The 22,830-nt window shown below is 39.6% G+C and overlaps 1 protein-coding gene across 2 annotated transcripts in view; it reads left to right on the forward strand.

Annotated features, from left to right (window-relative positions):
- Positions 1 to 22,830, forward strand: part of KCNT2 (potassium sodium-activated channel subfamily T member 2) — a 194,412-nt gene that overhangs the window by 107,616 nt on the left and 63,966 nt on the right. For both annotated transcript variants that reach the window (XM_024576037.4, XM_024576038.4), the window contains exons 13-14: positions 1,746 to 1,854; positions 15,329 to 15,437. In XM_024576037.4, coding sequence (XP_024431805.1) covers positions 1,746 to 1,854; positions 15,329 to 15,437 — 218 coding nt within the window. The remainder of the gene's footprint in view (positions 1 to 1,745; positions 1,855 to 15,328; positions 15,438 to 22,830) is intronic.

Consider the following 22,830-nt stretch of genomic DNA (forward strand, 5'->3'; position numbering starts at 1 on the left):
CGTACTGCTAGACTGACAGGGAAGGAGTGACAACATTCCACCCAGGAGGACGGAGGAGGCGGTAGATGAGAAAATGCTAGTGCAAGTTCGGATGCTGGAACGCAGAGAGATGAGTGGTAACTGACTTCACAGACAGAAGGAAATTAAAGTTCAAGTTGAGAAAGGAAAAAAATCCAAAAGCCAGCTTTCTGCAATGGAAGCTCAAAAGTCTCAGGAAAGAGGCCTTCGGGTAGGGCTGTATGTAGGACTAAACATGTGAACGGGGATTATGAGTCTGTAAGAGAAATGGTCAGAATCTGTGAACCACACGTTCATTGCTGGTCACTGCCCCTGCCCTGGGAGAAGCAGCTTGCTATTTGGAGAATTTAATCCAGGAATACCCCTCCCTCAGAACTATAGGAATTAAAGAGCACCTTGCCTCACTGAGTGTGAGGTGCTTCTCCCGCAGGACCCAGAACCCTAAGAGCCAGACCCACATCCCTGCTGGCACAAGAGTGGGGGGAATCTTCTCTGGGGAAAGGGTCCATCACAAGAGAGAATGCCACATAGTCATGAGAGGTAAAACACGGGTCAACGTTGATATCAGGTCTGGAGTTCCTGAAGTGAAGTCCAAGTGTAGATAAGGGCCCACTCAGGTCCCAGACACCTTTGGAGTTCTTCACTCCTCCCTGTGTTCAGACAACAGGGGTCTCTAGACATTTAAGAAAATTTCTAACAACAAAAAAATAATAAATGAAGAACCAAACAAAAAACCAACAAAAAAGAGGAAGCCAGAGGAAACATAAGTAAAACCATATCATCCTGGCAACCATAGAGTTTGGGTCACCTTGAGCAGAGGGGCAAGGAGAAGGACCTGGGTCCTGGGAACTGAGTGAAGTTACAGGTCTGGATGGACAGAAAGGGTGAAGAAGAAAAACTGGCGTCATCTGAGGCACCGAGAACATAGTCTGTCTGCTCCTGCAGCGAAGACTGGACAGTCAGCTGTTCCGTGTTCATGTGAGTGAGGTCTCATAGCAGAGTCTGCAGCCCTTGGAGAAACAGGCTTTAGGGACTTCATTACAAAACAGAGGCAGGCTACAGCTACTGTGCTCGGAGCTGGGGGGGCACCGTGATCCAATTAAGACTTACAGGCATGACTTATGGACCTGACGATGGGGCGGGGGTGGTCTGAGGGAGTGGCGGGTGCTGGGTGGAGGAGGGCAAAGGGGGAAAAATTGGGCCAATGCCATAGCATAATCAATAAAAAATAATTTTTAAAAAAAGAAAATAAAAAAACATAAAACCCAGGAAAATGTTGCTAATATGCTAAGTAGCTACCAACATTAGCACAGAAGCCACCATACAGCTCGGTGACAGGTCTCCACCATGTCAGATGTTGTGTCCTAGGAAGGGCCTGGCTTCCTCGCTGCTGCAGACACTGTTTCCCCCAGAGAAGCGGCTTCCACTGTTCCCACCGTCCACTCGCCCCTCCTCCCCCAGGGCTTGGCTGAAATTCTACCAGGACAGTAAATCCAAAATGGAATTAAGTAATGAAACTCTGCTCTCTGATTCACCAAAGGTTAATAAGCACTTTTTTTTTTTTTTTTGCAAAAATATCTAGGTCATCTTGCTTTGTTTGTATCTTCTTGTAGAGACTGCGTTGTGGATGGGGGTTCGGTCCGAACACCCCACTTTAGTCATGCAGTGCCCGACTGTGCTAAATGTGTATACACATTTTCCGTGATATTTCGGTTTTATCATTTCAGGACCACCAAACAATTTTGAGAGCGTGGGCTGTCAAAGATTTTGCTCCAAATTGTCCTTTGTATGTCCAGATATTAAAGCCTGAAAATAAATTTCATATCAAGTTTGCTGGTAAGTTTAGTCTAAAATAAAATCCTTTTGAGTTTTCTCAGACTCCTGCTGTGATTGTGAGAATTATGTCTCTGAAGTTAGTGGCAGCTTATTAGATTCATGTTTCCACTGAACAGAAGATTGTCTTTTTCTCATCTGCTTGTTGTTAGAGAATTTATTCACATGAAACTGTGACAAGATAATGATTTCGGGTGAATCTTACTTCGTTATATAATTTGGTGATTTTTAGCAGTTGAAGTTACTGGATATTTATTAAGCCTGAATCGATTAGCAGTGATAACTTGTGCATGATGTAGACACAGGATGCGAGTGTTTTGTATGTTTGTGTACTTACACTTCCATATGGATAAGACCTTGCTATAGATTATTTATATAAACTTACACATAGAAACTTACAATATAATTCAGTAATATATTAAAGTATATTCAAGTATATTTAAATAAATTTGATTGGGCGGTAGATTTGAAAATGATTCTAGAAAAAGACATACATTTTTTATGGAGACATGGTTTTTAAAATAATTATTCACATGAGATTATATTTTAAACTGTTAGAAACTTAAACAATAAAATGGCACTTCATTTTTTTCCTGAATGCTTCTGTAGGAACTAATTTTGATCAAGGCAGTAATATGCATTGTTAGAATTCTGGTATTGTTATTTATTATTGTATTTTTTTTGAAATTTTTATGGAATTTATTGGGATGACATTGGTTAATAAAATTGTACGGGTCAGGTGTACAGTTCTACAATACATAATTTATATATTGTATTTGTTCATCGCCCCAAGTCAAGTCTCCTTCCATCTCCATTTACCCCCCTTTACCCTCTTCCACCTCCCCCACCCCCTTTCCCTCTGCTCATCACCATACTGGTGCTAGTCTATGAGTTTTGGGTTTTTGGTGGGGTTAATTCCTTCACTTTTTTCACCCAACTCCCAACTCCCCTCCCCTCTAACAGCTGTCAGTCTGTTCTCTGTATCTATGAGTCATACCTTCTGTTTTTTATATTATATTTCACCTGAATACTCTAAAGTTCAAAGGTCATTAAATATAAATCATTTTAACTATGTATTTTCAAAATATATTTTCTTCAAAAGGTGTTCACATATCTTAAAATGATTACCTTATATAAAAATGAATGAAATTCATGAAAATGAAAAATTATAAACACTTTTAAATGCTAATAAGAAAGACATGATATTTGTCCCTCACCGTCTGGGGAGAAAAGGCACACAACTGTAATTGAATAACAATAAAAAATTAAAATTAAAAAAAAAAGAAAGACATGAAATTATTGCTATTTAATTTGTTCTTTTATCCTTTAGCTTTGAGACTAATGACGCCATTTTTTTCTGAAAATGAACAGCATACAATTTAAACCAATGGCTCTCAACTTTGGCTGCATTTTAGTATCTCTTTGGTAAATTTTTTTAAAAGTACTAACTTAGGGGATTCTGATTTAAATGGTTAGAGCTGGCGCCAGGGTTTCTTTAAGCCTGTTTCCTGAAATGAAAATTAAAAATAACAGTATCTTCTTCATAGAAGATTTTGTAAAATTAAAGTATTCCATCTATTACCTGTTATACAAGTAATTAGCCTTCAGAGAATGTCATTTTTTTTATTAAAAGAACTTTGTAACTAAGCTGCCTTATTATTATTATTATTATATTATTATTATTATTATTATTTTGGCTAAAGGGATATTTTTGCAAATTTTCATCATTCTGATAATGCCTTGCTATGATAAGATTTTGAGGAAGGCCGTAATGACATAGCACTAGGCCAGGTCCTAAAAATATGAATTTAAATCTGAATGCCCCCGCTCAGGATTTAGCTGGGCAAATCTGTATTCTAAGCCCTCTTCTCCTCTCCTGTTAAATGACTGTAATATATATGAAGTGTCTACTCCATTGGTTAGGATTAGCAATAAGGATCACATAAAAAATGTCTACAACATGTTAGGTGTTCAATAAATGGACACTGAATGTGGATCTTGAAACGACACCTAGTTTGGAGAGACAACTTTAATTTGAAATGTGTTAATAACTAAAACTCAGAGCAGACTTTGGTTTTTCTTCCCTTCTTTGACAACTCATTGATCTGCTCACAACAGGTTAACATCACTGAAAGAGTTTCCGTTACAAACAGAAAATTATGAAGACTCTTTGTATTGATTCTCTTCCATATTTTTCTTTTGCCATTACTTTGATAAGCTCATTGAAATGAATGGAATATTTTAAAATTCTATCCCAAGAGTTTATCTTACTGTTTCTCACTTATGGCATCTGCTGAAATTTCTTTTCACCTGTACTACTTTGTGGTTGAGATTATATCTTGGAGGAACTCTTTATTTTACGAAAAAACGAAAGCACCTAATTTCATTAAAATGCCATAAAAACAGTTTAGAGTGGTGTTTGAGACTCCCAAAACAATATCATATATTTATACCTCAGCATGGGATTAAAAGGATTATGGAGTTTACCATTCAAAAGGCGGGGTTTCAAGCTGTCGCTTAGTCTGTGCAGTGGATTGGTGAGATAACAGTCACCCATGGGCATCCTCCCTGGGTCTGTCCCCCTGCCACATGATTTGGCAGCTCCCTCCGCAGGGAGGTGGGCTCTGTTTTCCCAGACCTGAATATGGGTTGTCTTGTGACCGGCTCTGACCAATAGAATGAGATAGAAATGACGTATGACTTCAGAAGTTAATCCGCAGTGGACGGGGCAGCTCTACTTGCCCTTCATTGGCCCCCTGCCAAGACACTGCATGTGAAAAGTCCTGATTTAGCTTTTCAAGGATAAAACATCCCAGGGAAAGTGGGGGGCACCCTGCTTCTCTGTCTCCCAACTAACCTGCCAGGCAACCCAAGGACTATGTTGACCACAAAATTTGGGGAAGTAAAATGGTGGTCACTGAAGTCACTAAATTTTGGAGTACTTTGTTATACAGCAGTAGGTAACTACTATTGTTTGTAACTGTGATTATTGTCCTTGTATCCCCATAGGTATTAAATGCATGACTCTAGTTACCACACGATATAAAATATGTTATTTCCAGTTCTTTAAAATAGCCTCTTTAATTCACCCTAAATTGTGGAACTTTTACTGTAACTCTGATGTATTTTTAAAACATAGATGAACGTTTTTAATAGGTAGAAAGGGGAAACTTCAAAATTTGACTTGTTAGAAAGCAAAAATAATGTAGCAACCTAGCAGCTATACTTTCTGCAAATCTACCATTCAAACCATTTAAGGGTCCTTCTGTCCTGAGAGAAATGACTGTAGCCATTTATTCAAGTATTGAATCATTACACTATCATGTGACTGAATGGCCACATAAATTATTATACTATTAACTATAATTAAAATAACCATCTACACACTGATCACAGGGAGAAGGTCCCATGGACATGCCTTCAGCAATAGAGAAGACACGCACCCCCTCCTTTCGCCAAGAGGGGAATGTGGAACCAGGAAGCCTAAAGATAGACAGAAAGAATAAAATGTTTACTAAAAGAATAGTTATGAGGAGAGATTTCTGCATATGAACCCATGTACACTATAAATCATAATGAGATTCAAGTAACAAAAAACTCAAGTTGACTCAAAGAAAAACAAAGCATATTTCCAGCAATTTGTCCTTCTTATAATAAACTGTCCACGGAAAGAGATTAATATTACGAATCCTAGAAAACGACCATCAGTCAAAATCTTTGTTCTACCGTATATAACTGCATATCTCAGGCTTTTTAATCTCTCTAAGCCTGAGTTCTTCAAAATATAAAATGAAGACAGTAAGAGACACTACCCCTCAGGGTTGTTAGGTTCTCATATGTACAGCTGCCACTAGTAACTGGTACCTATTGAATTGACGATTATCATTGCTCTCAAATGCCCACTTTCATTCTCCTAACAAATTTACATGACCTTCGTTTGCAGCAAAAGTAACTGGGGAATGCCTGTGATATTTTACAAACAACTCATTACAGACATTCAAAAAGCACGTCATTCTTAGCACGCCCATATTTTACAGAGAATAGAGAGAGAAAGATATCTCCTCAACTCATTTTAGGGGGCTAACATAAACTTGATATAAAACTCATCGAGGACAGCATGAGAAATAATAATAAATTAATTTAATTGATGAACTTTGTTGAAAAACTGATATAAATATATTAGCAAAATGAACAAAGTAATGTTCATTACTGTATTTTTCAGACGATAAGATGCACCTAGGTTTTAGAGGAGGAAACTAGGAAAAAAATTTTTGAAGCAAAAAATGTAGTAAATATTTAATAACATAAACAACATAATATTTCACCAATGTAAACGTAAGCTACCTTCAGACTATAAGATGCACCCCCATTTTCCTCCCAAATTTGGGGGGAAAATGCATCTTATAGTCTGAAAAATATGGTATTTAAAAATAAATAACCAGCTTTAAATTATTCCAGAAATACATCATGTTAAAGGAAAAAAATATTATTAACATTTCAATGGATATTTAAAAAAGCATTTGAGGGAGAATTCAATATCCACTCACAATTAAGGAAAAAGAAAAAGAAAGAAAAAATGTAAGAAAAGTACGACTAAAGAACTCCTTAACCTAAGGCGGGTTATCTACGAAATAACCTGGGGGAACAGAACATCGATCACGTAAGGAAAGGCTATCTTTATGATTAGGTATAAACAAGGGTGCCTGCTGAAGCCACTTTAACTCAGCCTTTCCTTGGAAACCCTAAGAAGTGCAGTAAGGCTACAAAAATAAATTAAAAAGACAGGCATTGGAAAGCAAGAAATGAAGTTGCCGTTGTCCACACACTGGATTCTCTGCTACTGCCTATGCACCTTTTCCTTCGGGGAGCTCATCCACTCCTGATTTCCAAAATCAAACCTCTTCCCCAGTCCCCACCATGGCCCCAGTCCCCTGTCTCTCTCCCTGCAGTCAATGCCTCCTGTTGGGTTTCCGGTAGCTGTCTCAACGTGAAGATATCTAGAAATAGCTGACTTTTTCTAAGGTCGAATCTGTTTCTCCCCCATTCTTCCCAACACCATCTCCTTGGAACTCGCGCCCAAAACCTAGGAGTTGGTCTTCCATCTTCTGCATCCAATCCACCAAGTCCTATAGGTCACATGCCCTGCATATCCCAGGCTGACCCACCAACACAACCCTAGTCCATGCTAAGATCAAGTTTCACTTAGTGTTTCAAAAACGCTCCCTCCCTTTTCCCTGGGTATTCACACACAACCCAGCACATTTGCAATAGCGTTTGCTGGCCGCCTGCTGCAGGAGGCACCCACATCTTCACACCTCTGATGTCAGCCTAAACTCACTCGTTTCCTCACTAGTACATCGGTGCCAACATTCTTGTACATATCACTATGTTATTTACTTTTTAAATTTTTATTGTATTTTTTTGACATTGCCTTTTAGTTCCCTTATACCCCCGCCTCCAGCAATCACCACACTCCTGACCACGTCCATGAGTCCTTTTTCCTTCTTGCTTGATCCCTCCACCCCCGAACCTCCCCCCACTAGTAGCTGTCAGCATGCTCTCCATCTATGAGTCTCTCCCCATTTCCCTTGCTTGCTCAGTTTGTTTATTAGATTCCACACATGTGTGAAATCGTATGGTATTTGTCTTTCTCTGACTGGCTTATTTCACTCAGCATAATGTTCTCCAGGTCTGTCTGTACTGTTGCAGAGGGTAAATTTTTCTTTTTTACAGCTGAGTAGTATTCCACAGCCCAAGTATCCAACAATAGATGAGTGGATAAAACAACTAAGGAGCATTTACACAATATCACTACTTTAAAAAGATTCTTTCTATTGCCTTATTTTTGCCAGTCTCTGGAGATCAAAAGTTGACTGGCAGTGTAGCTTTGGTTATGTGAAACGTCTTTGCCAGTGAGAAATATTTTTACCAAAGCACTTGGTGTTTACGAGGTGGCAGCTGGGAGTATAATGTAAGAAGAGGTGGCGGCAGGCTCCCACACTGTGGCTAACCTCAGACGGGGGTTTGACACCAACTTTTATGCTTTGTCAACCTCGTGTGGGACTCGCAATTCTGGGAAAGGACTTCCAAGGTCAGCTCTCTGTCAGAAGTCACCTGGAAAGCAGATTATGACTCCACTTTGTTGAGCCCTCCCTAAATTGTCTCCGTTTAGTTCCAAAACTGTGAGGCAAAAGGCAAGACATCCCAGCAGTTTAGTTGTCAGACGTGTTTTCGGAGTGCCGAATTTAATCGGAATAAAAGCAGGCTCGCGTTTCTTTTTCAGCTCAATATTCCAAAATTCATTAGAAAACAAAACAAAACTAAAAAAACTGCACAAAATAAAGCAGAGAAGGAAAGATATGTACTTTACTAAGGAAAGAAACCCTTTAGTGAAAAACCTTGAATGGACTCAACAAAAGGACTGTGGTCTGCAATTAAGCTGAATTTAAAGGTTTGCTGTTTGTCTCAGAGCCAAATGAAATTACTCAGAAAGTCAGTGGGAGGTGAATCCACGTTGTGTCAGTAAATCAACTGCCATATTCGGTTAACAGTCGATTCTCACCCCTCAAATAAAGTGTTGTGTTGTCTGTGAATGTTCAATTCTCCCAGCTTTATCCACAAATTTCCTTTTCTCCTCCTGGGTCCTCTGAAAATGTCCCACTTCATTTTAACGAATGTTAAGTTGATAAATTGCACCCACAAGTAGGAGGAAAGAATATAAAAATCAATTTGCAAGTGAGTTTGAATTTTCCGTGAATCTTATTCCCATGCTTTGATCATTTTATTTCATAAGAAACAGAATTTGAGTTGTAGTTCATGAATGAAAGGAAGAATAGGAAAGTGTTGACTGAGTTAAATACTTCCTAAATCATAACTAAAATATGCCAGGAAGAATGAATCATTCCAGAACAGTAGGAGTTAGTTTGGGGAATTAAAAAAAATCTATTGCAATAAAGTTAAAAGGATAGGCAGAAGTAAATACCTTTTAACATTAATCATCGACAATATTGCATAAACATGTTTTTCTGACAGTGGGCAGTCGTGGTCACCAGTATAAAAAAGTACTGTTGAAAATCCATCCTCACACACACACACGCATTTCTGCACACACACACATCCTGGAGAAAGGATTTACTGAAAAATGAAGGTTGGGTTTCAGCTGAGCCACCATCTACTTTTTAATGCAACACCAGACATTCTAATGCCTCACTTTTTCCTACCCGAAAAAGAGAGTGGAAAAATATTTCCAAGCAATATAAATATTGGAAATGATTTTAGCTGTTTCTAAATAACATATGTGTGCGCAAGGCTTGGCTTTCACCAAATGCTGAGGTGTGAGTTTTTCCTGCTGAATAATTTCTTCATTTCCCATGTAACACCCACATAGACATCATTTTAAACTCCATCCTTACAGACTACTTAAGAACATAATGCTTTGAAATCCTCTATTTTAAAGTTAAAACACCAAAACTTTGAACATTCTCCAATTTTATTTTTTCATTAAAATATAGTTCTGTCAGTTTCAGGTGTGCAACATAATGACGTGACACACACACACACACATATATCTGTATCATTATCTTATGAAGTGCTCGCCATAATAAGTCCAATAACCATCTGCCACTGTACAAAGTTACTACGAGGTTATCAACTATTTTCCATTGCATTCCCACCATTATCCTCAACCTATGACTTTTCAGTCTGTGAAGTCATTTCTTAAAATCAATGTTTTATAAAGAAGGTCAAGTATATCAGTTTTCACTCCCATTTTCTCATTCAAACGTTTTTATTGAGTCCTACTGTGGGCGACTGCTGATTCCAGGCAGGAGGGGTATAGTGATGAGTGAGATGGACTGGCTGTCAACCCAAGAGCAAATTTTCTCTTTTTCTTTACCTCTTACCCTTTGCAAGGGAGCCGGTGTGCCTGTGCATTCTGATCAGAAATACTGCTCCAGCTGAGCCTGTTACCTCCATAATGCTTCAGTTGTAACCTCCTGGTCCTCCTCTGGCCCTGCTCCCCTCCATATGGGTCAGACTCTTGGTACAAGCTATGATCTGGCCTCACTAGGTTTTGCTTGATGAATTTCATTGATCTGATGGACTTATTATAGATAGTTATGGCTTTTATAATTTAATATAATATCTCTACCCCTGGAGTAATTACTTTTGCATTGAAATGGCCCTCTTAAAATACAAATTTTACCTCCAAAAGAATGAATTCCTAACAGTAGGAGAGCTAGTAATTGAAGATGGCAAATATTATAATGGGATTTTTCTCATCTAACATTGTCCCAAATCATACTGCGTGGGAACTTAGGGACTTCATACGGTCCACACAGGAACATGTGTGTGTGTCTGTGCGGTTGTGAAGTAGGCTTTACTGAAGAACTGGGGTGTTGAGAAGTAATGAGAGGTTAGTGGAAGTTTTAGGGGAAGGTACAAAATTTAACTTTAGATAACGAAGTGACTGTAGGGAAGATGTGGAGCGCGGTGGAGAGGACAGAGAGGACCCATGGGGCCGATTACTCAGGAAGCTGTAATAGCTGTTGAGGTGGTAGGTACTGGGAAAGAGATTGAGGCAGAGTGGTGATAACAGAAATGCAGCGTGAGAACAGATTCCCGAGTCGCTCCAAGTATTCTGTGGACTTAATACCAACTGACTGTGGGAGCCGAGGAAGAGCGAGGGAGCGTTTTACTTTTTATCTTTGCAACTCTCACCTCTCGTCTTCTCTTTTCACCTTTATATGAATTCTATTACAGCAGTTAAATAATTAATTTTTAATTGCTTACATGTTCACTGAACTCTAGAATATAATTATATATATAATATACATCATCTATGATATCATTGTGGTTTAATTATAAATATTTATTTAGTGAGGTTTAATAATATTTATATAGACACATATGCATACATCTGTATCACTTAGAATAAAAGGTGAAGTATTGCTTGATATTATGATCATTTTATTACTAAGATGATTCAATCACTATATCATTAGCTCTCACGATACCAACAGCTATTGTGAACTAGTGAGGAAAGAATAGTTTTGATTGGAACCTAAAAAAATGAGACCTCTGAGTAAAATTAGTTTTCATAAAATATTAAGACTGCTCTTTTTCTGACATGTTTAAAAGGAAAGGAGATTAATAAAACTGTTTTGCTCTAGAGTTCAGGAAACGGTTCTCTTTTTGAGCACTTAATTAGTATGAAACATTTAAAAGCATTACACCATTAAAATAAGACAAGAATTCAAGCAACTTGAAGAACAGAAAAATGTTTTTCATACTCGATGTTACTGAAGTGAAATAAATCTGTGTCACAGCATGTTGCCAATCTCAAACTGGGTTGAATTCTGTATGTCAAGCAGGCATCCTTATATTTAGGCCTTGGGGAACTGAATGACTTACAAAGGTTTCCTTAAACATATTCGCAGCCATGTAGTGGATGAGTGGGCCACAACCCTAGAACAGGCACAAGTGCCCGATGCATATATGTACGTGTTGGTGAACACACACTCACACACACACACACACTGTCCCCGATTGGTTGTTTTACTGATTCCGGCAATGGGATCAGAATAAAACTCGATTGTTAGAGACGATCTGTTGTCCTCTCAGAAGAGGAAGCAGTTTTCACAGACAGCAGCCTACTCAGGCTTATAAACAGTGTAATAAGAAGACACTATGTGAGACTTTTTATAATACAATTTATTCACTTGGTGTCCATAAGAGACTTCTCCCGGTATAATAAAAACAAAAACGATCAATTTTCAAATTTTACTCTGGTTTGCGTTTCTGTTTAAAAGCTTTTTTTTTCAAATGATATTTGATTTCTGTAAATCAAAACCCGGGGCTGGATTGGTTGAGTGCATGTTCTACTGCTGTTTATTGCCATCCTAAGGGCGGTTACCTAGCAACTGCATGGAAGAAACTTCTAGTACTTTCCATCAAACAGGAGCTCAGAAAACGCTGTGAGGCAGACTTTTAAAAAAGTATCTGACTTGTTTAAGTGTAATTAACAATTTTATTTTTCATAAAGCCATAAAGGGACTAGAAACTAGATTTCATATCTACTTATGAATTTGCATCCTTAATTATAATTGCTTATCTTAAAAGCCCTTAACTTAAAAACAATACAAATGATAATAATAAAGAAACCAAGAATCTCACACAATTCTGTTATTTCCACATTCCTATCTCTTGAGACCTGTTTCCCACCCTTGAGGTAGTTACAATGAGTAGTATGATTCCTGATTTTACAGATAATTATTTGTCTTATCAGACATACATGTGCACGTATGCACATACATGCAGAATACAGAATCTCTATAAAACTGGGATCATGGTTAATTGGATAATGATGGAGTTATACTGATTGGCTACTTACATCATTAAAACGTGTCCTTGGCACATATTTCAGGAGAGTTTATGCAAATATTTTTCATTTTAATAATGCATGATTGTAATACTACTTGTTTAGAATTCTGTTCAGCATTTTATACTCATTGTTTATCTTTCTCAGAAAGCCTTTGAGGTCAATACTGTCATTGTTCACGTCTGAAAGACAGAGCAAGGTGGGCGTGGAGGGAGGGGGAGCGTGCACCTGCCCCGGCCCTCGGTGAGGACCCCAGGGTCACGTGTGCTCTGCTGGCCAGCAGCGGAGCAGAGAGATCCTGGTATCCTGATCGAAATAAGCAGAAACTGTAGAAGGGTGGGAAGACACGATGAAATGTCTATCATTCTGAAAGCAGAAATGCTTTCTTCAACAGGGAAGGGCGATTAGACGCCATAAAGAAAAAAACAGGCAGATTGGCTAGTTGCTAAGCAATGTGGTCTTTGAAATCAAAGCTGGACTTTGACCACACGGGTCATCTCACCAGCAAGGAAGAGCGAGTTTAGGGAAAGTGGTTTGTCTACAATAAAATAATCCAGCAGTTAAACAAAACCCAGTCATGTGACCACACCTCACGGAAAGGGAGACTCAGAAATGTCATTTCCACCTGGGTAACCGTACACCCAGCTGAAACCTGGGGGAGGGGGGCGGGGCAGTGAAAACCCTAGCACCTAAGGGAGAAGGAAAGGTCAGCTATGGGTGACGGGCACTAGGTTTCCACCCCGTTCAAGTCTCTGTCCATCCGAGGAGCCATGCACAATACGTTCCCTGCAGATTAAGCTGCTCCTCCCTTATGACGGAACACACTTCAAAGTGACGTCATTTGATGCTCCCAGCTCAAAGTTCAGGCGGTCTGGGTAATGCAGACTCCGCCCTAGGGGTTCCTACTGGTCTGGCAACAGACGCACAAATGAAGTAGTTATTTGCCTGCACTTCCACCCCATAAACCCACACATCGGGGAGCAAGATTCCTGTAAGAAAACGCTGACTTTTGGAAAAGGGAAGAATGGGAGACTCCCAGCAGTCACGGGCCCACAGCAACGGGGAAATCCTGGGGGACACGAACTGCAGAGATCGTCCAGTGGATTCCCCGTGTGGGCGCCCATCCTGCTCATGAAGAGTAACTCCTTCGTCTAGTCATAACCTTGGCTCCCGGGTCACCATTCTCTGTGGCCACAGAGAAGCAGAAATTAGAGTAGGTGACTTCCAGTCACTTCCATGTGTCAGAAATTGTGCTGTATTCTTTCTTTGATTTATGCAAATGAAGATTATTATCTGGTTGAATAGTTTGTTGTATTCCTTTCCTTGTGTCAATCATTCATATTGATTAAATTGGTATCTCTTTCATGAAAATACTGTATTAACTTTTTATCTAACAAGGAATTCCATGATTATTAGACATTAACTTCTCAATATAAGACCATGGTTTTCAACCTATCAGATCAAATACCTCCTTTTTATAATAAATATTTTCTAGTGCTTCCTTTACTATCCTGGAAGGAAATTCAGATAACATAGCTATTTATACAAATATATTAAAACTAATTAATATAATGCCCTAATTATAATATGAAAAAGAAACAGAAGGAGACCATGAATAATAAAGAGGCACGTATTTCAATATGTAAATGCTCAGGTATGAATACCCAAGGAGACACAATGAAAAGAGAGATACTTACTGGCACTGGTAATACTAGTAATTAAACATCCTGAATTTGTATTACTGACTCGCAGCGCTAAACAGTAGTTGTGCTCCCCGATAATTCAGTATTTACTAAACACCGTGAAACACACTTTGTATTTCTGTGTGAAACTCCTCCAGGAGTGCGCACCCCACTTCATGGGCTAATACGTAACCACAAAGCTTTTACTGAGCTGTAGGAAAAAAAGGCATAGGCGAAAATGAGGATGGTTACCTAAATTTTCTCAGTCTCGCCTGTCTTCCAGTTCTTCCTGATTCCTATAGTTTTTGATCAAGTGACTCATATAACACAACCCCCCTCAGCTGTTCCCCCAACACAGTCACACACACTCATTGAGGGGAAGGGGGTGTAGGCTCGGGCTGAGCAGCGTCACCTCCCCTTACTGTGGCCTCACCTTCCCAGGTGACATAACTTCTTACGGTATTTTTATCGTTGCATTTCAGTACGGACTCTGTGGTTACTTTAACCGTTAGGTAAATCAAATGGGATAGTTTTAGCTGTCACACAAGTATGGTTTTCCTCGTGGTCTCCGACGAGAATTATGGATCATCTAGCAAGGGAAAGTTAATAGTTGCATGTGGCATTGCTGAGATGGTAATCATACCCTCCACATCTGCTGGTACAGTTTGGATTCTAAAATACTCTGTTTTATGTCATAGAAAATGTACAGTCTTTCCTGGTGAAGTGGTTTCTTCCATAAGTCCTTGGTTATAAGGCATCTATTCAGACAGTGTTCGGTTGGTTATTCAGGACGATTTTTCTTTAATTTAGTTGTAATTCCAGTTTGGTCCTGGGAGGAGTGTAGCTTCCACTCACTCCTCCACCATCTTGGGTTTCGTCTTGTGCACTAATTTCTTAGATCTGATTTATTGTCCAGACTAACCCTCGAACCTGCCTGCATCCCACCCCTTGTGCAGATGAGGCATAAGGAAATGAAACCTTTGCAACGCCTGCCAATTTTGTTAAAGACAGACCTGGAGTTAGAGCCCCCCTTCTCTGTCAGTTACTAACTCATGGTCTACTACTCTCTTTTTTAAATTACAGTTTACATTCAATATTATTCTGTATCAGTTCGAGGTGTGCAGCATCATGGTTAGACAATCAAATACTTTAGGAAGTGGTTTCCCAGTCTTTCCAGCACCCACCAGGCACCGTACGTAGTGAATACGGTATTACTGAGTATATGTTCTGTGCTGTAGTAGCCTCTCTTAAGAAACAGTTTTCCTGGGGAAATAATTACACGTGTATAAGAAAATCTTTAAAATAAGTGTGTTTATGTTGCGACGTTCGTAATTTAATTGTTTTATTTTTCATATTGTTTTAAAATATTACCGTCCCAAGGGAAATTATTCTAATTTACCTATTTTATTTCAAATAGATCATGTGGTTTGTGAAGAAGAGTTTAAATACGCCATGTTAGCTTTAAACTGCATATGCCCAGCGACATCTACACTTATCACGCTACTGGTTCATACCTCTAGAGGGCAGTAAGTATATCTTTTCTTTAAGATAATGCATTTTAAAGTGTGTGTGTGTGTGTGTGTAGAATAAAAGTAGTGGAGTTATGTGATTTAGAAATATAGCAAGCCAAGGCTAGATATGTACCTAAACTTGCATTTGTGTGTTATCTTTGATGGAGAGACAGACAGACAGACAGACACATACAGACCTGTTAAGAGGTCCGAGACATAGAGAAGGCTGACAGGGATTTGCTGTCCCTTCTAACGAATCTTGAGATCATCTGTTTCATCCTAAACCCTAAGTGTCTAAGTCACTCTTTAGGCCTAGGGTTCGGGCATCGTTTCTAAGTCGGAGACGAGTACTTAGTGAATAAAATGTTAAAGACAGGATGGTGACTGTCGCCAGTGTAAGACCTTAAAGCTAACTTTTTCTACTCTTGAGATAAAATTTAGTCTTTTGGTCTTAAAGCTATCTATACACAATTGACCTCAACATTTAAAAAAATGCAATTATTATAGAATAACAAGATAGTAAATAAGATTAGCTAATGTAGTATAAAGAAATCACTTTTGTATGCATTTCAAAGTAGATGGGGAAAGGCTGTATCATTGGAACATGCTCCCATTGACTTCGGTTCAGGTTCATAAAACACCGAGGCTGTTGCTGACTTGGATGAGCAAGGAAGATGTAACCAGGGTGCACGTTCTCCGCTCCGACTTATGGAGACGCTGCATTTCCTACCGCTTCCTAGTCTTTATTGCTATTACAGACAAAAAGTTGATTTTCTAAGTAAATTTCACTGTGGTTTTGTGGTTATGATTATTTAAATTAATTGATAGCTATTTAAGTGATGTGCCAAGTCGAATATATCAAGGAAAAGGAAAATTCTTTCTTGGGATTTAATACTAGATGGAATAAACTGGCAACTGGAAAACAGGAAAGGCCTTGTGGCATTTTTAGGCAAATTTACTCTTTCCTCAGATTCCATCTGTGCTCTGTTAAGACAGTAAAAGTTTCCCAGAAGCAAGTTTGTTAAAGTTTGGAATAGAAATATTTCTATTCTGTACATTTATAAACTTTTCTCATCTGTTGATGGAAAGAGTGGAATAGGGTCATGAGTGAAATTGTTTTTCATTGAAGAAAGTGCACAGATTGCAAATAAATTAAATAAAAACCTGAAAACTATTTTGACACCAATTAATTGAACATTCCTTGAGCTCATCACATTGCGTCTCTGTCACAGAATCATACGGCCTCCGAGATAAATCATTTCACAACTAAGCGTCACAGAAGTGCGACCGTCCGTCAGGATAGCTTTTTTTATAGCCACTTCACTGAGAAGATGTGACTCACATATTCTACGATTCACCCATATGAAGTATAAAATTCAATGTTTTTTTCAGCACAGCCCCAGAACTGTGCAGCCGTTACCACTGTCTAACTTGAGTATTTCCACTGCCCCATGGAGAAACCCTTTACTTTCTGGCAGTCTCTACCTTCCCCCCAACTCTTTGCGGCCCAGGAACCACTAGTTCCCTCTGTCTCTGCAGGTTTTCCTACTTGGGACATTGCCTCTTGCACATAAATGGGGTCAAACGGTGTGTGTGAGGTGTGGTGGGGGGGTGTTGATGTGCTCCTTTCACTCAGCATAATGTTTCCAAGGTGTGTCCGCTTGGTACCATGCATCGGTCCTTTGTTCCTTTTTATGACTAAATAGGATTCCATTATGTGATTATGTGGCATTGTATTTGTCTGTTCATCAGAGGGTGGACCCCTGGGTTGTTGCCAGCATCGTGAGTAAGGCTGCTCTGGACAGCTGACATGCATGCGATGACTTTTATGTGGTCATGTGCGTGCATTTCCTTTGAGTATATTTCAGGGTGGAATGGCTGGGACACGCAGTTACACTGTTTAGTCTCTTTTAGGAACTGCCAGAATTTTTCCCAAAGAGACTGCGACGTTATGTGTCCTCACCAGCAATGCATTAAGGTTCCAAATTCTTCACGTCCGCAGTGACGCTTGTTACCACCCAGCTTTTTGACGTCGTGATCCCAGCGGGTGAAAAGCAGTGTCTGCCCGTGGTTTTGGTCTGCACTGCACTGACAGCTGATGACTTTGCACATCTTTTCGTGTGTTTCGGGGCCATTTGTGTATCTTCTTTGCAGAAAAGCTTATACAGATCCTTTGCCCATTTTTAAATCGAGTTATTTGTCTTTTATTATCAAGTGTCAGAGGTTTTACACCTTTTATGTATAAGTACCTTATCAGATACACACCATCACTCAAATATAGTGAACTCAACAAGAAAAGCACTTAATTTAATATGGTTAGTGTATTTATTAAGAATATTGTTTGGCTAAAGTAATTTATATCATTTCCCATGTCATGCTTTAGTTGAGAATAGAGGCAAGATTCCCTTATTGAGAAAATATGTTTGAAATTTTGCCCTTGAGCCTTAGCAGACGTTAGAAGGCCTACATATATTGACTTCATAATAAGAGAACAAACTAGCCGAAACAAAGGAATAGACAAAGCAATTAGGAGCTGGAGGTCAAAGGTCAGCTCTCTTGGTGACAGCTGTGCCTGCGGTCACAGTGATGATGGAGTTCCTCATTCAGAGCCAGTGCTAGACCAGCCCACTCGGTCACCATCACCCCTTCCTTAGTCCTCTTCTTCTAGTGGAAATGCGGACACAGAGGAAAGCCACAAGTTAAAGATGAGTTGCTTATCTTTGGATTTTTATGTCAGAGGAATATTAATGTTTTTTAAAAAATTATATTTCTTAAAAATACAATTTTGGAGTCTCTACTAATACAGTCAATACAGCTCCCAAGGCTGGTTAACACTCTTAGCATCTTACAGTTCCTATCCTATTATTTATTAATATTTTCATCTTAGTTCTAGTTGGTCTGTAAGTCGTAAAGTAACTTTGAGATGATTTCAAGTAACTGTGCTCCTTTGCGAGTTTGTCCTGCCCTTCAGCACCTCACAGCTTTTCCCTTCGTTGGCTTTATTGCATGTTGAGGGTTCAGTGCTCTGGCTGTGGTATCTCTGATTGCTAATCAAAGTAGCATTTTGATTTATTGGATGACTTTGCTAGAAAGATGAACGTAAGTTTACTGATTGGACAATAGTTGCTGCAGGATAGTAACCATGGACCAGGAAAATTGGGGCACAGAAATGCCTAATTATCAGTCTAGTGAATTAACAGATACAAGTGATTCAGCCTGATGACATTTCATCCTTAACAATTTTCATTTTCTTTTATTTTCCTTTCAATTTCCTTTCATAAGAATATTTTTTCATTAGTCCACCCAAAAGGTAATATTTTTGGTCCCAGTGGTAATGGATAGGAAAGAAAGAGAGAACTGAGGAGAAAAATACTGCCAAGTTAGAATTTACAGAACTTGGCCACAGATAAGATCTGAATGCAGGAAAGAGAAAAAAGAAGCACATACTCTCAAACACTTAGTGTGGACGCCTGGGAACTATAAAGCTTGTGGTTTGGCAGCAAGGGGAATCTGAAGGAGGAAATGTTTGCTTTCTAATGCAGATGTAAGTGGCTGGGATTGCTGCTTTCCTCAGCTCCCCGGGACAAAGGGGGGCATTCAGGTAGAAATACTGGGGGTTTGGGAGGAACCACAACTGAACACTTTTCCTCGGGAAATCACTGCTTTTGGGAGGCGGGTGGAAGAAATGCAAGACAAGTGCAGTGTAGCACTGTGGACTGTAGAGGAGTGAGGGCGTGGAAAAGGACCTGGGTCGTTAACGAGGCAGAGACTTGGAGATGGGTGGAGCCCGAGTAGGCCGCAGTTCCGGGGATTTCTGAGAAGACAGCTTCAGACAACGGAGATGTCCTCCTTGTGAGAAAGGGTCTAGGACAGAGGCAATGTCAAGAATGTGTCCTCATTTTTCCCACGAAGATAAGAAACACAGTGAACACTCTGTTGCACAGGAAAGTTGAGGAAGGCTTTACTGTGACTGTTTTTGCATGTGAGCCTGTACGTATTTCTCTATTTTTCTGTTCGCTTTTGAAGTTTGACTTGCAGGGTAAGTGGCAGTGAGGAGGAGGAGAAAGGAGTGAGTGAGACCGCAGGGGATGACATCAGGGACTGACTGTTACCGCCTGGTATATTCCACAGGAAGGGAGTGGCAACTAAGTGTTCACTTACAGCAATTTCATTCAGTCATCGTGAGGAACACCACACTCATTAAAAATACGTTCTGCCTCACATAACATAATATGATTAAACGTAGGGGTAGTGTTCATTTGACAGATCAAGGACTGGGCATGAATATTCCCATCAGGTTGTCTCACTCCACAATGTTATCAGAACACTTGGTTCTTCCCATTTTTTCCTTCCAGCACCTTTATCCTGGAGACTATAATCCTTAAGATTCTCTTTGAAATCACATGTGCCATTTGCTCCAGGCTATTCTCTTGCTAGGTAGGAAGGAGCAGGAATGAAAAGGGGTGAACTGAGAGTATTGAAAACGTCCCCTATTAGACTATGGGCTTGATTCTAGTTCTGTCATTGCTAGTTAGCAACGTAAGTCAATTTGAATTTAAAAAGTATGAATACATACGCACATTTACGTGCACACACGTACATACACATGCTTACGTGAAATGCTAGGGTTACTCTTTATAAATAATCAGGTTATACAGCACAGGTATGAAAAGGCAAACGAAAGGATCTCATGTGGGGCTATGTTGCGTCCTGCAAATAACTGTGATCGGCTAAGTTTTATGTATAAAAAACCAGGAAGGTCATTGCTATTCATCAAAGAGAGAGCGAGCTGAAATCCAGTGGTGCAAACGACACAATCAAAATAACAAAGTATTACTAAGTACCTGTGGTATGATTGTTAGTTTTTACTTTTTGATAATCCCTTCCATAAATTTTAATATGTTATCTGTCGAAGAACCCAACCATACATACAGTTATTATAAACTATGTAATTTAGAAACTTTTCTCATCAAAGTAGCAACTAAAACCCGGCCCTTTGGGAACTGCCCAGCCTCCTCACAACTAAAATTCACTGTTTGCTAGTGTTCACGCTGCAGAGGGAACTCGTAAGTTCGGGGAGGAAATGGGGCAGAGAGAAGTCACCCCAGTGGAGGTAGAAGAGGATATAAGGGGGATAAATGGTAATGGAAAAAGTACAATAAAAAGCCTTTGAATTAAAGAAAGAAAGAAATGGTTGATCCCCTAACTGGGAAAGTCATCCACCCGTGAGCCGATTACATACTCCATTTACCCCTCAGTCGTTCAGTGTGGAAAATCCGCAATAGTCATCTTCTCATCCATTCCTCTATGTATTTACTTACCCATTATTCGCCGAGCACCGACTCCGACAGAACCATTCTAGGTGTTGTGGTTTCCACGAGGAAATCCACAGAAAAAAACAAAATCGGGGAGACAGATAATAAACACACAAAACTATGTAAGATACACACCATCTCTGAGGCTGTCGTGCAACAGAGAAAACGTAAGCTGGAGAAGACAGTGGGAAGTTCAAGATGAAATACCGGGTCCCACTTCAACGGTGGCATCAGGGAGTTGGTGTCTCACCAATGACTTGGTCAAGCTAAGGTGGGAGGTATGCAGACACCTGAGATGTGAGTTTTCCAGGTAACAGACTCTGAGATGAACGCAAAGCTGGTGGTGCGAGAGGCAGGGCAGGGCAGCCGGAGCAGAGGGATGGGGAAGTGAAGGGGCAGATTTGAGAGGCAACCTGGGGCCAGATCAGGTAGGTCCTTTAGCTCATTAGAAGGTCACCGGCTGTCACTCTAAGATGGGATGTCTTTGGGAGATTCTGATTGGCAGAGTGATAAGATATGAATGAGAGAAACAAATGTGTTGGCTTCCGGGTTGGCCGAAGCGATTCAAAGATTATGTGCATAATCTCAGCCACAGCACTTAATTTAAACCTTGTTGTGGACAAGGGTCCAGTGTTGAAGAAATGGGATGTGCTCAGTATGGGTGTCAAGACTTGTCGACTGATGGGAGAGGAGAGAACAGGAAGAGAGGAGTCTGGAGCGATGGCGGACTTTTGGACAGAGCACCCAGAAGAGTATACTGGTCATTTCCCACAATGAAAAGACCACAGGGTTTTTATTTTGGACACCACACGTTTAAGATACGTATGAGACTTGCACAATTTTGTCCAGGATGGGGTCTGGAGATGAGGGAGAATTCTCCAGTGAAGCTACAAACATGGTGTTGACAGCAAGTGACATATCTGAAGACATGGAACTGGACAAAGACTCTGCAGGATTACTTTGAGGACTATGCACGCCAGACCAGACCACAGCAGGTGGTCGTGGTTTGCCATCAGCTCCATTAACCGGTGTTCAGGGAGTCCGACTCTACATACATCCTCATCATTCCTTTATGTGGTGTCAGACAGGTTGAGGTGGCAGCAGAGATGCTTCAAAGATAGAAGAGGACACGGAGAACCGTACGTCCCGTATTTGTGATGAAGTGAGAAAGACTCAGCCCTGCCCACGGGTATTTTACATCGAAATCAGAATAGTTCAGAGGTCAGGCCAAAATATGGCGCCTCTCATGACTAGAAGGGAATAAATGTTTGTCATTTTATTTGGATATTTTCTAGAACAATGGTATGAATGAGTAGATACATATCAGAATGCTTTCAAGGCAATAAAGAGTGAAGGCATGTATCTTTACCATAGGCAATCTGTAGAATCACTGTCTTAACTATTACAGAAGTTAGTGTTAGATATATCTCAAAAATATGACTGAAGTACGTACGGTATCAGGCATTTTACTCTCAGGCGATGTATCATGTTATTCCATCGTAGATGATTTTTATAGAAGGAAGTCAAATAGAGTTATAGGAAGTATAAAAGTCAGTCCCCTTAAAAGATACAAGTTTTTAAGGGATCATTTGAAAGCTTGTATGGAAGAATTGCATTATGAAAAGAATTAAGTAAGAGAAAATGAGTCAACTCAAAAACAATTACTGTAAAATGTAGCAGAAGACGAACATAAAGAAGGTGGGTACCAAAGGAAATAATGTTTAAGTTATATAAATGTAAGCAAATAACAGTTTCTAAAAGAGTCAGTAATGATAGCACATTATTATACTATGTTGAAATAACTTTACCAAAAAAGGGGAGGCTTCACATAGAAATCAGTTGGTAAACGATATAAATATCTATATTAAGTATTTCGAATGGATGAAAAGACATTAGAACCCCAATGCCCCATTCCATGAGTACATGTTAGAAGTCAGGGGAAAGCTAAGTTGCTTTTATATTTGAGTATAATCAATTTTTAAGGGGAGCAATTTTGCATTTGTGTACCTCGGGGATGGTTATTTCATAAGGATCCTTTATTAACTTACTGGACAAGCATGTGATTTTCATCAATGGGATCTGGAAACTGTGGA

The sequence above is a fragment of the Desmodus rotundus genome, chromosome 10 (assembly GCF_022682495.2).
Source record: "Desmodus rotundus isolate HL8 chromosome 10, HLdesRot8A.1, whole genome shotgun sequence".
NCBI lineage: Eukaryota > Metazoa > Chordata > Mammalia > Chiroptera > Phyllostomidae > Desmodus > Desmodus rotundus.